The 13,771-nt window shown below is 47.7% G+C and overlaps 1 protein-coding gene across 2 annotated transcripts in view; it reads left to right on the top strand.

Annotated features, from left to right (window-relative positions):
- Nucleotides 1-13,771, top strand: part of PDE3B (phosphodiesterase 3B) — a 1,362,481-nt gene that overhangs the window by 859,134 nt on the left and 489,576 nt on the right. For both annotated transcript variants that reach the window (XM_085648114.1, XM_085648115.1), the window contains exon 11: nucleotides 11,733-11,844. In XM_085648114.1, coding sequence (XP_085504240.1) covers nucleotides 11,733-11,844 — 112 coding nt within the window. The remainder of the gene's footprint in view (nucleotides 1-11,732; nucleotides 11,845-13,771) is intronic.

The following is a 13,771-nucleotide window of genomic DNA, read 5'->3' as shown; positions in this document are numbered from 1 at the left end:
GTCTGGAAATCAAGGCTCTGGTCGGGCTCTGCAGTCGGTTCCTCGTCGAACGTTTCACAAAGCAAAGGGTAGTCACTTGATGGTGCCTGTTTGCACAGGGTAGCCACTCCTTGGCTACAAGGGAGATTCTTCAGTCTTCTTCTTTCGTCGAATGTCGAAGGTCCAGAGTTTCTGTTCAGTTTTGCAGGTTCAGGATAATCTAAAGTCTTGAGGCCCAACTCCCACTCTTATACTAATCTGGGGGGCTGGGATACCTGCTAGGTCACGCCTTATGGGTGGGACCTGGGAGGGGGTGGTTACACCCACTTCCCTTTGTCCAGTTTCGCGCCAGAGCTGGGGCTGGAGTGCCCCAGCGCCGGTTTGAACTGGACTATGCAAGGAACACCTTGTGTGCCCCAGGCATGTCTCATTCCTTTCAGCCCACCCTGCCCCAATACACTAAAGGCTGTCTGGGGAGGTGCTAGCACCTCCCCAAGCAGGAAACCTATTGTCCAGGCCTCCCTGGCTGGGATCCCTCCCAGCAGCAGGAGGTCAGACTTGTGTCGTGGCAGCAGCATCCATTTTGTGATGCTGAGGCTTTGGTCAGAGGCTAACAGTTGAAGTATGATTTTAACATGTCTTTCCCTCTAGAAGGGGGGAATAATATTCTCATGTCCAGAAATGGCATGGGGGTATTATTCCCGAGTGTTAGACACCTTACACGACATGCTTTGATAAAGCCAAACCATAGTTACCATAACCGTCTAAGATTATAAGGCACTTTAAGAGTATATGGTAGGCTATATCATAGAACAGCTATAAGGACATGGTTCCGAAAGCTGCAGACAGGCTCAGCTCATGCTAGAGCACCATCTCACATGTTACCAAGCACTCTGCCTCCAGGATTGTCAAGGCCTGCCATAGGAGTGACTGATAGGTACACATGTGTCTATATGTAAGTTAGGTATAGGAATACTACACCTAAGCAAGGGGTGATTACACGACCTTGCCCCAGCTGAGTGATCAGCCAGTTGTGTCAAAATGGAAGGCCAGGCCAGGGGTGGCACAATACATGCTGCAGCCCCTGGTAGGCCTAGGGTACACCTATGCCCTGGGTACCTAGGGTACACTGTACAGGGGCCAATAAGGTGATCCTATCCAAATGGGTTATGCACCTAAAGTACATAGTAGTAATTTAGAGAGAGAACAGCAGGGCTGTGGGTCTGATTAGCAGGCCCACAGCCACATCTAAGTCGTAAACCAGTAAAGCAAAAGCAAAAAGTGGGGGTGAACATAGAAAGCAGACCCTACTCTCCTACACAACCCCCCCCCAAACTTAGGGACATTAAACTAACCTTGACCAGTTGAGTCTTCATGTTCTAAGTGGAAATATCTGGAGAGTCCATCTGCATTGGCATGGTCAGTCCCAGGTCTATGTTCCACTGTGAAGTCCATCCCCTGTAGGGAAATGGACCACCTAAGAAGTTTGGGATTTTCACCCTTCATCTGATTTAGCCACAAGAGGGGCTTATGGTCTGTCTGAATCTTGAAGTGAGTGCCAAACAAGTATGGCCTCAGCTTCTTCAGGGCCCAAACCACAGCAAAGGCCTCCCTCTCAATAGCTGACCAACGTTTCTCTCTAGGGGTCAGCCTTCTACTTATAAAAGCAATGGGCTGGTCTTGACCATCTACATTCAGTTGTGAAAGAACAGCTCCCACACCTAACTCAGAAGCATCTGTCTGGACAATGAACTCTTTGGAGTAGTCTGGACTTTTCAGAATAGGTGCACTGCACATGGCCTGCTTCAGGTCATCAAATGCTTTTTGACAGCTTGCTGTCCACTGAACTTTCTTTGGCATCTTCTTGGAGGTCAAGTCATTAAGTGGTGTCACTATGGACCCATAGTTCTTAACAAACTTTCTGTAGTACCCAGACAGGCCCAAGAAAGCTCTGACCTGAGTCTGGGTAGTTGGAGGAGCCCAGTCCTTTATGGTCTGGATCTTGCTCTCCAGTGGTTGAACCTGACCCCCACCAACTAGGTGGCCCAGGTATACAACCTTGCTCTGCCCTATCTGGCACTTAGTGGCCTTGATAGTGAGGCCTGCCTTTTGCAGGGCCTCTAAAACATTCCTCAGGTGGACCAGGTGATCCTCCCAGGTGGAGCTAAAGACAGCAATATCATCAAGATAAGCTGCACAATAATCATCCAACCCAGTAAGGACTTGATTCACCAGCCTTTGGAAAGTGGCAGGTGCATTCTTCAAACCAAAGGGCATTACCACAAATTGATAATGTCCTCCTGGGGTCGAGAAAGCAGTTTTGGCCTTTGCACTCTCAGCTAGTCTGATTTGCCAGTAGCCTGCTGTTAGGTCAAATGTGCTCAAAAACTTAGCAGCTGCCAGTCTGTCAATGAGCTCATCTGCCCTAGGTATTGGGTGGGCATCTGTCCTAGTGACAGCATTGAGACCTCTGTAATCCACGCAAAACCTCATCTCTCTCTTACCATCTTGGGTGTGAGGTTTTGGCACAAGGACTACAGGACTAGCCCAAGGGCTCTCTGAAGGTTCAATGACTCCCAGCTCCAACATCTTTTGTACCTCAACTTTTATGCAGTCCCTGACATGGTCAGGTTGCCTGTAGATTTTACTCTTCACAGGCAGACTGTCACCAGTGTCCACCTCATGGGTGCACCAGTTTGTCTGACTTGGGGTCAGAGAGAACATATGTCTGTAGGCCTGCAGAACTTGTCTGCAGTCCTGTTGCTGATGGACAGTGAGGCTGTCAGAAAAGACCACACCATCAACTGAGCCATCATCAGGGTTCTGAGTCAACAGGTCTGGGAGAGGGTCACTCTCTTCCTCCTGCCCCTCATCTGTAGCCATGAGTAGCCCCATGTCTGCCCTGTCAACATATGCCTTCAATCTGTTGACATGAAGCACCCTGTGGGGGCTTCTGGGAGTCCCAAGGTCCACCAAGTAGGTGACTTCTCCCTTTTTCTCAACAATAGTGTGGGGTCCAGACCATTTGTCTTGGAGTGCTGCTGGGGCCACTGGCTCCAACACCCACACTTTCTGTCCTGGCTGGTAAACAGTCAGTACAGCCTTTTGGTCATGCCAAGCTTTTTGGAGTTCTTGGCTTGCCTCAAGGTTTTTAGAAGCCTTCTTCATATACTCTGCCATCCTGGAGCGGAGACCAAGTACATAATCCACTATGTCTAGTTTGGGTTGTCTGAGAGGTCTCTCCCATCCTTCCTTCACCAAACACAGGGGTCCTCTTACAGGATGCCCAAACAAAAGCTCAAAAGGGCTGTAGCCAACCCCCTTTTGTGGGACCTCTCTGTAAGCAAACAGAAGGCAGGGTAAAAGGATGTCCCATCTTCGCCTAAGCTTGTCTGGTAATCCTTTTATCATTCCCTTTAGGGTCTTGTTGAATCTCTCAACAAGCCCATTGCACTGTGGGTGATAGGGTGTGGTGAACTTATAGTTAACACCACACTCCTTCCACATTGCAGTCAAGTATCCTGACATAAAGTTGGCACCTCTGTCAGAAATGACCTCCTTTGGAAAGCCCACTCTGGAGAATACTCCAAGCAGGGCCCTTGCCACAACAGGAGCTGTTGTGGTCCTCAGGGGAATTGCTTCTGGGTACCTGGTGGCATGGTCCACTATCACCAGTATGAATCTGTGCCCAGATGCTGTTTGTGGGTCCATTGGTCCTACAATATCTATGCCCACTCTTTCAAAGGGGACCCCCACCACAGGTAGTGGTATGAGGGGGGCCTTTGTGGTGCCACCTGATTTGCCACTGGCTTGGCAGGTGACACAGGAGCGACAAAACTCCTTAGTATCTTCTGACATATGGGGCCAGTGAAAGTGAGGGACAAGCCTGTCCCAAGTCTTGTTCTGGCCTAAATGTCCTGCAAGGGGAATATCATGGGCCAAGGTTAGAAGGAAGCCTCTGAACTTCAGTGGTATGACCAACCTCCTGGATGCACCAGGCTTGGGGTCTCTAGCCTCTGAGTACAGTAGCCCTTCATCCCAATACACTCTATGGGTACCTTGAGCATTCCCTGCAGCCTCAGCAGCAGCCAGCTGTCTGAGGGGTTCAAGAGAGGGGCAGTCTAATTGAGCCTGCCTCAGATCTGCCCTGGAAGGTCCCCCTGTCCCAAGAAACTCAACCTGATCAGGTTCAAGTTCTTCTAGGACAGTTCCTTCAGGGCTCTCAGAACCATCCTCCTGGGAGGGCTGATCCACCACCTGAGGCAGGGGGGAAGGCACAGCCTTAACCCTACTGCTCTTTCTCTTGGATTGTGACTGGTCCATAGTTTCAGGATCCAGCACTTGTTCAGTGTTGCACTTTTTGGCCTGTGACCTGGTCACAGCAAGGACATGTGCATCTATCCCCAGCATTTCTGCATGGGTCCTATACTCCACTTCAGACCAAACTGAAGTTTCAAGATCATTGCCCAGTAAACACTCTACAGGAAGGTCTGAACTAACAACAACTTTCTTGAGGCCAGTTACCCCTCCCCAGGAGAAGTTAACAATAGCCACACTATGGGAGGTAGTGGCATTGCTAGCGTTGGTCACTAGGTAATTCTCACCTAGTATGATCTGTCCAGGGTCCACAAAAGCAGGTGTCACCATTGTGACACTAGCCCCAGTGTCCCTGTAGGCCTGAGCCATTCTTTGGTTGATAAAAGGTGTCTGTCTGTACTTGCCCAGGTTACTGGGGCCTACAGTAGAGGACAAAGCTAAGTCCCCATCACAGATCAGGACAGCCTGAGTAGGCACTCTGACTAGGCCAGAATCCTCCTCAGTTCCCAGGGTTAACCCTACTACACCCTTTTGCTGGGAACCACCACTTACAGCTGAACTAGGGGGTACAGTTGCCTTAGGGGCAATGGTGGCTGGGGGCTTATCCTTTTTGGTGCACTCACTAAACCAATGTGAGGTAGACTTACAATAGTTGCACCATGGTTTCTTTTGGCCTTCTTTCTTCTTATCCTTTTTGGAACCACCCTCCCCCTGAGCCTTTTGGGGGCCTGGTGAAGACTTCTGGTCTTTTTGTTTCTGCTCATTACCCTTCTGGTCTGCCTTTTTCTGATCACCGCCCTGGTTCTGGTTTTTCTGCTTAACTCTAGTCCTGACCCATCTATCTGCCTTCTTTCCCAATTCTTGGGGAGAAGTCAGATCAGAATCAATCAGGTGTTGATGCAATAGCTGGTTTTGACAGTTGTTAAGTATTTGTTCTCTCATGATCAAATTATACAATCCTGTATAGTCCTTAACCTTACTTCCCAATAGCCAGCCTTCCAGAGCCTTAGTGGCACAATCTACAAAGTCAGTCCAGTCCTGAGTCTGTGTCTTCTGGGTATCCCTGAACAACAACCTGTATTGTTCAGTGGTTAGGCCAAACCCATCAATCAGAGCACTCTTCAGGACAGTGTAATTATCTGCATCCTCATCACTAACTGTGAGGAGCTTGTCTCTTCCTTTCTCAGAGAAGGAGAGCCACAAGATAGCTGCCCACTGACTTTGGGGTACCTGCTGTACTTTGCAAGCTCTCTCCAAAGCAGTTATCCATTTGTGGATGTCATCCCCACACTTGTAGGGAGGGACAATCTTGCTCAGGTTTCTATTATCATAGTGCCTGTCTCTATCTCTAGGAATGTTGCTGCCACCAGTGGGTTCTAACCCACTTAACTTTTGTTCTCTAGCCAGAGCAAGCTTCTCTTTGGCAAGGGCAAGTTCTTCCCTCTGAATCCTCAGATTAGCCTCCCTCATTCTGGCTGCATGCTCCTTTCTCTCAGGTGAAGTCATTCCCCTGTGAGAGGAAGCATTAGAGGTGTTAGAGACATGGGAGTGGATGGATTCCCTTGAAGGGGATCTGTCCCTCCTGCTTCTCTGTGAATGTCTACTTGTGGGTCTGTATGGGGGGACCCCATGCAAACTCCCATGTAAACTTAAGTTAGCCTGGCTAAGTCTCCTTACTTGGCTCTGGCTGTCTACCTCCCCATCTGAAGGCCCATCTGACTCCTCTGTGGTGGGTAGACCCTCCTCTGCGCCTAGGGCACCTTCCTGTGATGCCCTCTGAGCATCATACTCCTCTAGGAGTTGTCTTAACTGAAGGAGGGTAGGGTTTGCACCCTGTTTTATTCCTCTGGAGGTACACAATTGTCTCATCTCCTGGAATGTTAAGGTATCATACCTAGAGGGGGTCTTCTGCAGACCTGCCCCTCCTGAGAGAGCATCTACTTGATCTCCTCCCAGAGGCATGATCTAGTGAGGGTGTGGTGTGTGCACCTACCTACACTAGTTGTATCTACTAAACCTTTCTAGTAGTTGTAGTCAGGGTGTGTTATTCCCTTCAACCTACAACTACAAAGTCCAGTAGGACTTAAGTATAATAATCTATGTTATATGTACCTAGACAATATCTGTGTGATCTTTCAATTTAGTATCTCAAGATTACAATGGTATTACAACAGCAAGCTCAGATCCCAACCGCTGCTCACCAATGTGAGAAGTTGGCCTGATGTATGATGTCACTAGTTATAGTGTACACCTTATATCAGTCCAAATACCCTTATGGTGATTGGTTGTAAAGTCAACCTTATAGACCAGCTATCCTAGTGGTAGCATGGACAAGAGCAGTCTTAGGCTAAACTCTGAATGGCATGTGAAGCCAGCTGTGATACCATATATAATCCCTTGAATACCAAATGAAAGGACACCACAACAGATATATATATATAAAATAAAGTGTATTTATTCTAAGCAAACCCTCAGCACTCTTTATGAGTTTAGAGGTAAGTACAACACAGTCTTATTAATGCATACAGTAAGTCACACAGGTAAGTAATACAGTTAGGCCCTAGGGGCCACGCAAACCATATACTAAATAAGTGGTATAAGAACCACTGTCACGGAAATAGAATAGGCCTAGGCCTAGGGAATCGCTGGGGCTACACTACACTAGCGTTAGTTAGGGAGTGGGAGGCCCACGGGATTCGTGTGCAGAGTGGAAACACTCACGCGTAATGCGTAAAAGTCAATAGCAATGTTACAGTTTAGAAATAGATAGATTTAGGACACTTCCGGAGTAGCTAGGAAGTTGAGACTTGAAAACTAGACACTAGGATAGTCACTATCCTGATGAGCACCGGAGTACCCAAGTTACCTAGCCCACAGGCTGCGGGTGCATAGGGGTGAAGATGCGTCGTTTTCGTCGTCGACTCCTATGGATGCCTGAAGAAAGATGCTGACAGGCAGTCAGGGGAGAGTGTCCGGTGGATCCCAAGCCTGGGATCAAGAAGAGAAGAAACCTGCAAGCAGAGGGGACAGAGTCAAGGTCACTAGCCAGTGACCACGTGGAACCAGGAAGGAACCAGGCGATGTCGTGAAGAGTTGCAGGGGAAGGTGAAGCTTGTCGCTGGAGCCAGGAGGACCAGGAAGCGTCGAGGACGACCAGGACCAGGAGGCGAGCTGTCCCACGAAGGCTCTTGCTGTCGGCGGCGTCGAAGTTGGACTAGGACTCACCAAGCCTTGGCAAGCGGAACCCACGAAGAACAAGGGACTTGCTTCTGGTGCAGACCAGGAAGGTCTGGGGTGCTTCTTCTTTGCAGAGAAGCGGGAGCCAGTCTGGAGGAGCCAAACCAGCGCAGAAGATTTTAGGGAGCGTCGTCACAAAGGCCACTAGCCAGCGGGCAAGCAACCGGACAGACGCGGCAAGCAGGAAAATGCTGAAGGGCCCCACGCAGGACTCGTGGAGTGTGGGGGGCTGGTCTTCGGTGCAGATGGTGCTTGGGGTTGGGGCTTCTCAATCCCCGGTGCACAACTTCGAGGGTACCTCAGAAGCTGCGCTGTAAGTTACTAGCCACTTTTCCCAGGTAGCCGGTCCCACGTCGCTCGTCGCCTCCACGGATCTCAGCTCTGCTGCAGATGTGGATGAGGGTCGGAGAAGTCTGGAAATCAAGGCTCTGGTCGGGCTCTGCAGTCGGTTCCTCGTCGAACGTTTCACAAAGCAAAGGGTAGTCACTTGATGGTGCCTGTTTGCACAGGGTAGCCACTCCTTGGCTACAAGGGAGATTCTTCAGTCTTCTTCTTTCGTCGAATGTCGAAGGTCCAGAGTTTCTGTTCAGTTTTGCAGGTTCAGGATAATCTAAAGTCTTGAGGCCCAACTCCCACTCTTATACTAATCTGGGGGGCTGGGATACCTGCTAGGTCACGCCTTATGGGTGGGACCTGGGAGGGGGTGGTTACACCCACTTCCCTTTGTCCAGTTTCGCGCCAGAGCTGGGGCTGGAGTGCCCCAGCGCCGGTTTGAACTGGACTATGCAAGGAACACCTTGTGTGCCCCAGGCATGTCTCATTCCTTTCAGCCCACCCTGCCCCAATACACTAAAGGCTGTCTGGGGAGGTGCTAGCACCTCCCCAAGCAGGAAACCTATTGTCCAGGCCTCCCTGGCTGGGATCCCTCCCAGCAGCAGGAGGTCAGACTTGTGTCGTGGCAGCAGCATCCATTTTGTGATGCTGAGGCTTTGGTCAGAGGCTAACAGTTGAAGTATGATTTTAACATGTCTTTCCCTCTAGAAGGGGGGAATAATATTCTCATGTCCAGAAATGGCATGGGGGTATTATTCCCGAGTGTTAGACACCTTACACGACATGCTTTGATAAAGCCAAACCATAGTTACCATAACCGTCTAAGATTATAAGGCACTTTAAGAGTATATGGTAGGCTATATCATAGAACAGCTATAAGGACATGGTTCCGAAAGCTGCAGACAGGCTCAGCTCATGCTAGAGCACCATCTCACATGTTACCAAGCACTCTGCCTCCAGGATTGTCAAGGCCTGCCATAGGAGTGACTGATAGGTACACATGTGTCTATATGTAAGTTAGGTATAGGAATACTACACCTAAGCAAGGGGTGATTACACGACCTTGCCCCAGCTGAGTGATCAGCCAGTTGTGTCAAAATGGAAGGCCAGGCCAGGGGTGGCACAATACATGCTGCAGCCCCTGGTAGGCCTAGGGTACACCTATGCCCTGGGTACCTAGGGTACACTGTACAGGGGCCAATAAGGTGATCCTATCCAAATGGGTTATGCACCTAAAGTACATAGTAGTAATTTAGAGAGAGAACAGCAGGGCTGTGGGTCTGATTAGCAGGCCCACAGCCACATCTAAGTCGTAAACCAGTAAAGCAAAAGCAAAAAGTGGGGGTGAACATAGAAAGCAGACCCTACTCTCCTACAAGCCCCCTGTGAGATTATGGGCCCATTTCGCCTGGGGAAAGGCTGAGACTACGGCCTTGGCTGGGGTGTCCCAGTCCTGGACATTTGTCAGGCAGCAATGTGGGCATCGATGCACACGTTTGCCAGACCCTACTACCTGGACAGTCAGGTCCGCATGGAGGGGCCTTTTGCCCGTTCGGTCCTGCAGGACTTCCTAGTTTTAGGTATTGGTCTGCATCCCACTGCTGGGCTGGTATAGCTTGGGTATCCAATTCAAAGGTAAGGAATCTGCACCTAGAAGTCTCTATCAGATGAACAAGTTACTTACCTTCTGTAACGCATTATCTGGTAGAGACTCTATCTAGCTGCAGATTGCACACAGACCCACCCATGCTTTGCGGACTATTTTATTAGTTCTAGGGTCACTTCCCTTTTCAGGGCCCTAGTTTTGTACACGACTATGTCAGTTAGTTTGTGGCTCTGTGGTTCTGGCATGGAAAAAACGAAAAGTAATGACGTCCACGCATCTGGGTGGTGCCTGTATAGGTGCCGCAATGTCATAACAGATGCTAACGACTCCGACGTCATACGGAGTCACTCAATGGCGCTTGCAAGGGGTATTGCTCAGCACAAGTTTCTGGATCCAGCCTGATGCCAGGGAAATTCAAAGGTAAAGAATCTGCAGCTAGATAGTCGCTGCCAGATAATGCATTACTGAACGTAAGTAACTTGTTCTTCAGAACACAATTTGTTTGAAGCTCCAAGACCACCTATCTTTTAAGAAACGCCGCATGAGACGCTGGCGGATGCCGCAGCTATGAACTCTAAAAGATAAAGATCTCTACTTGATTCCCTTAAGGGAAGCTAAATATGCTATAATTCAAATTTCCTTCTTGAAAGACGGCTATTGCATTGTATCAGTTTTTGACTCACTGACTAGGGGGTCTTTGAGCTTCACTCGAATGATGTGCCCTGAAGATGGACTAACCGATATATTACAATAGAGACCGAAAGGTCACTATCTTAATAAATCTTTAAGTCATTGTTAAATTTAATTTGGTAGATCTGGTTCCTATGTATAAGACAGACTTCATATATGACATTAGATGAAATAAGTATTTGTGTATTGATGACTAGTTAATGTTTAGTCACAATAACTGTAATATCGGTTATCAGTGTTTGTGAGAACTTTTGTTATGAACCCTTATTGTCATGTGTTTGAATATAAACGTAGAAAGAAGAGTTGCACCTGGCTATTGGAATTTTTCATCAGATAAATCGATGCATGTGCTGCTCTAATGGATTTGCGATGTCATGGTGAGACATCTTGAAAAAGAGACCAATTGAAATAAACCTTTCCATGTAAAATAAATCACTTGTAGGCAGCATTACCTTTTTCACTTTATAAAAGTGGCATTTCTAAAATGGTAATGTAAAATCCAATTACACTAGTAAGTAGGGTTTATCACCACTATTCTAAACATACCAAAAATGGCAACGCCACTCCTTTCTGATCAGGAATTACCACTTAAAAGCATATAACAGAATTTCCAATGCTAGCCTATGAGAGGAGTAGGCCTTGGCAGTGAAAAACGAAATAGGTTGTCACTATTAGGACATGCCACACACAAAGGCACATGTCCTACTTTTACTTACATAGCACCCTGCCCATAGGGCTACCTAGGGCCTTCCTTAGGGCCTTCCTTAGGGGTGACCTATGTGTGATAAAAGGGGAGTTTAAGGCTTGGCAGGTAGTTTGAAATTCCAAGTCAAAGTCGCAGTAAACTGCACACATGGGCCCTGTGGTGGCAGGTCTGAGATAGGTGTGAAAGGCTACTTCTGTGGGTGGCGCAAATAGTGCTACAGGCCCACTGGTAGCATTACATTCACAGGCCCTGGGTATTTGGATACCACTTTACAAGGGGCTTGCAAGGAAATCAAATATGCCAAACAAGTGTAAACCAATCCTACCATGTTTAGAGGAGAGAGCATATGTGCTTTAGCGCAGGTTAGCAGCGGTAAAGTGCCTGGATTCCCAAAGCCAACAAAAAGGTCAGAAAAATAGGTGGGGTACAGCAAAATCTTTGGGGATAACCCTGCAAAAAGGACCAGGTCTAACAGTGTCTGTGACATGTTCAATTTTTAACTGATTGTCTGAGAATTAGACCCTCCATTTATTGAGGTTTGCTCAGTTTGTTTTTACGTTTTGTGTGTTTTAACTACTTGCATTGTCATTAATGTTTTTAAGATTTGTAGATGTGTTCTTAATGAGTAGTTGTGTGATTGTTTGCAAGAGTGTGGTCATGGCAATAATGAAATGTTTGTTTATTCATTTTTCATTTCCTGGCTTAAATTGTGCTGAATAAAGTTGACATGATTTAATTAAAACATTTGTTTTGTGAGATTGTTAAACTGAAAGGGCATTTGAATGGCTAGGATTGAGTATTATTGAGATGAAACTAGATGTGCTTCTAATGACTAACTTCAGTGATATTCTCAAATGTATTTAGGTTACGTATACACTATTTCAAGATGTTGGATTGTTTGAAATCTTCAAAATTCCATCTAAACAATTTATGAACTACTTCCGAGCTCTAGAAAATGGATACCGTGACATCCCCTGTAAGTATGGAGTTTTCTTTTGTGAAACTATAGAAAAAAGTTTAAACATATACAAATTTTCCAGTCCAGTGACATTTGTTAAAATGTAGACCTCGATTTTGGAGATTTGTATTGTTACTCAACCTTTACAACGTAACTCGCTATGCAAAAACATATTTATCATTTTGGGAGGACTTTTTTTTGCCTGTTCCCAAAAGATAAGCACATTTTAGACCATGATATGCAGCTTTGTAACAAGTGCAAAGTTTCATTAGGATGAATTTGATTCCACAGTACAGAAATGAACAACATTGTATGTGCGATACATTTCTCAGTTTCAAAATCGAGCTCTTTGATATGCTCTACAGTTCTTGAAAAATAGTTGAGGACTCCTCTCATGAAGCAACATATTGTTGTATTGTAACCAATTGTTTTATTATCATTTTATTTTTATCCAGTATTAGGGGTGTCTTTCATAGATTCACATGCCTGAATCATTCCCCGTCGTCGAGACGGGAGCCTCCGGTACATAAAAAAGTAATGTCCTATAGACATACATAGAGAAAAATAGGCCTAAGGGCCTCCCCTTAGCCGCCTATCATAGTCCTTATGTAAAAAGGACCAAACTCCTAGAGCCAGCCAATCAGCTATCACCTCCCTCTAGAACCTTCCTGGCAGGAGCCTCAGTCCCTCAGATTTTCTACCGCACGTTGTGCTAGGGAGTCTCCAGCCTGAGTTCTCCTCAGGATTTCTTTCAAACCAGATTATTCACGATTTTTGGTGACTTTCTTCTTCAGGATTTCAACACTGACTACTTCAGGCCTCTTTTTGCTGCAGTGAGTGTTTATTTTATCTACAACTCCTGGCATGTCTGACTCCCAGAAGAAAGCCCTTTTCAGGGCTTGCTCTTCATGTGGGAAGAAGAGGCTTCATGTGGACGACAAGCATGAGCTATGCTTGTATTGCCTTTACCCGGACCACGTCCCTAAGGACTGCAAGATATGTAGGTCTTTTCCACATAAGACCTTGAGAGACAGGGAGGGCCGCCTGCTTATCTGGCTGGACAGGCTCAAGGACAAAGACAGTGTGGTGTCCTCAGAGGCGAGCTTTTCCGGAGCTTCTGAAGTCTCCCTGAAGAGGCCGAGAGTGACATCTCCTGGCCCCTCAGACGCTCCTCCTAAGAAGACGCACAAAAAGTCTTCAGAGGCAAGATCTTCGAAATCCTCAGCGTCTGGTAAAGTCTCTCTCACTTTCAAGAAGCCTATTCTGTCGGCCTCAAAAATTGCGACACCATCCTCTGCGCAAAAAAGGCCATCAGGACACGTCTCCACAGCAACGACGACGGTGTCCACGTCCACAGCGGCGTCGGCCCGCTCGTCGACGACGACGACTCCATCATCATCGTCTGCAGGTACCCCTATCTCGTCTATTATACTTTTGAAACCGTCGTCTAAATCATCGTCGACGACGAAGATAGTCCCGTCGAGGACCTCGTCGACGAGGAGCCCTTCGTCGACGGAAGAGTCGACGACGAGGATATTGATGACGAGCGCGTCGACGACGAAGGCATCGTCGACGAAGATGTTGACGAAGATGTCGACGACCAAGGCATCGTCGACGAAAGCGTCGTCGACGAAAGCGTCGACGACGAAAGCGTCGACGACGAAAGCGTCGACGACGAAAGCGTCGACGACGAAAGCGTCGACGACGAAAGCGTCGACGACGAAAGCGTCGACGACGAAAGCGTCGACGACGAAAGCGTCGACGACGAAAGCGTCGACGACGAAAGCGTCGACGACGAAAGCGTCGACGACGAAAGCGTCGACGACGAAAGCGTCGACGACGAAAGCGTCGACGACGAAAGCGTCGACGACGAAAGCGTCGACGACGAAAGCGTCGACGACGAAAGCGTCGACGACGAAAGCGTCGACGACGAAAGCGTCGACGA

The sequence above is a fragment of the Triturus cristatus genome, chromosome 3_2 (genome assembly GCF_964204655.1).
Source record: "Triturus cristatus chromosome 3_2, aTriCri1.1, whole genome shotgun sequence".
NCBI lineage: Eukaryota > Metazoa > Chordata > Amphibia > Caudata > Salamandridae > Triturus > Triturus cristatus.
The sequence above is the reverse complement of the archived record's forward strand: the minus strand, read 5'-3'. Positions and strand labels throughout refer to the sequence as shown.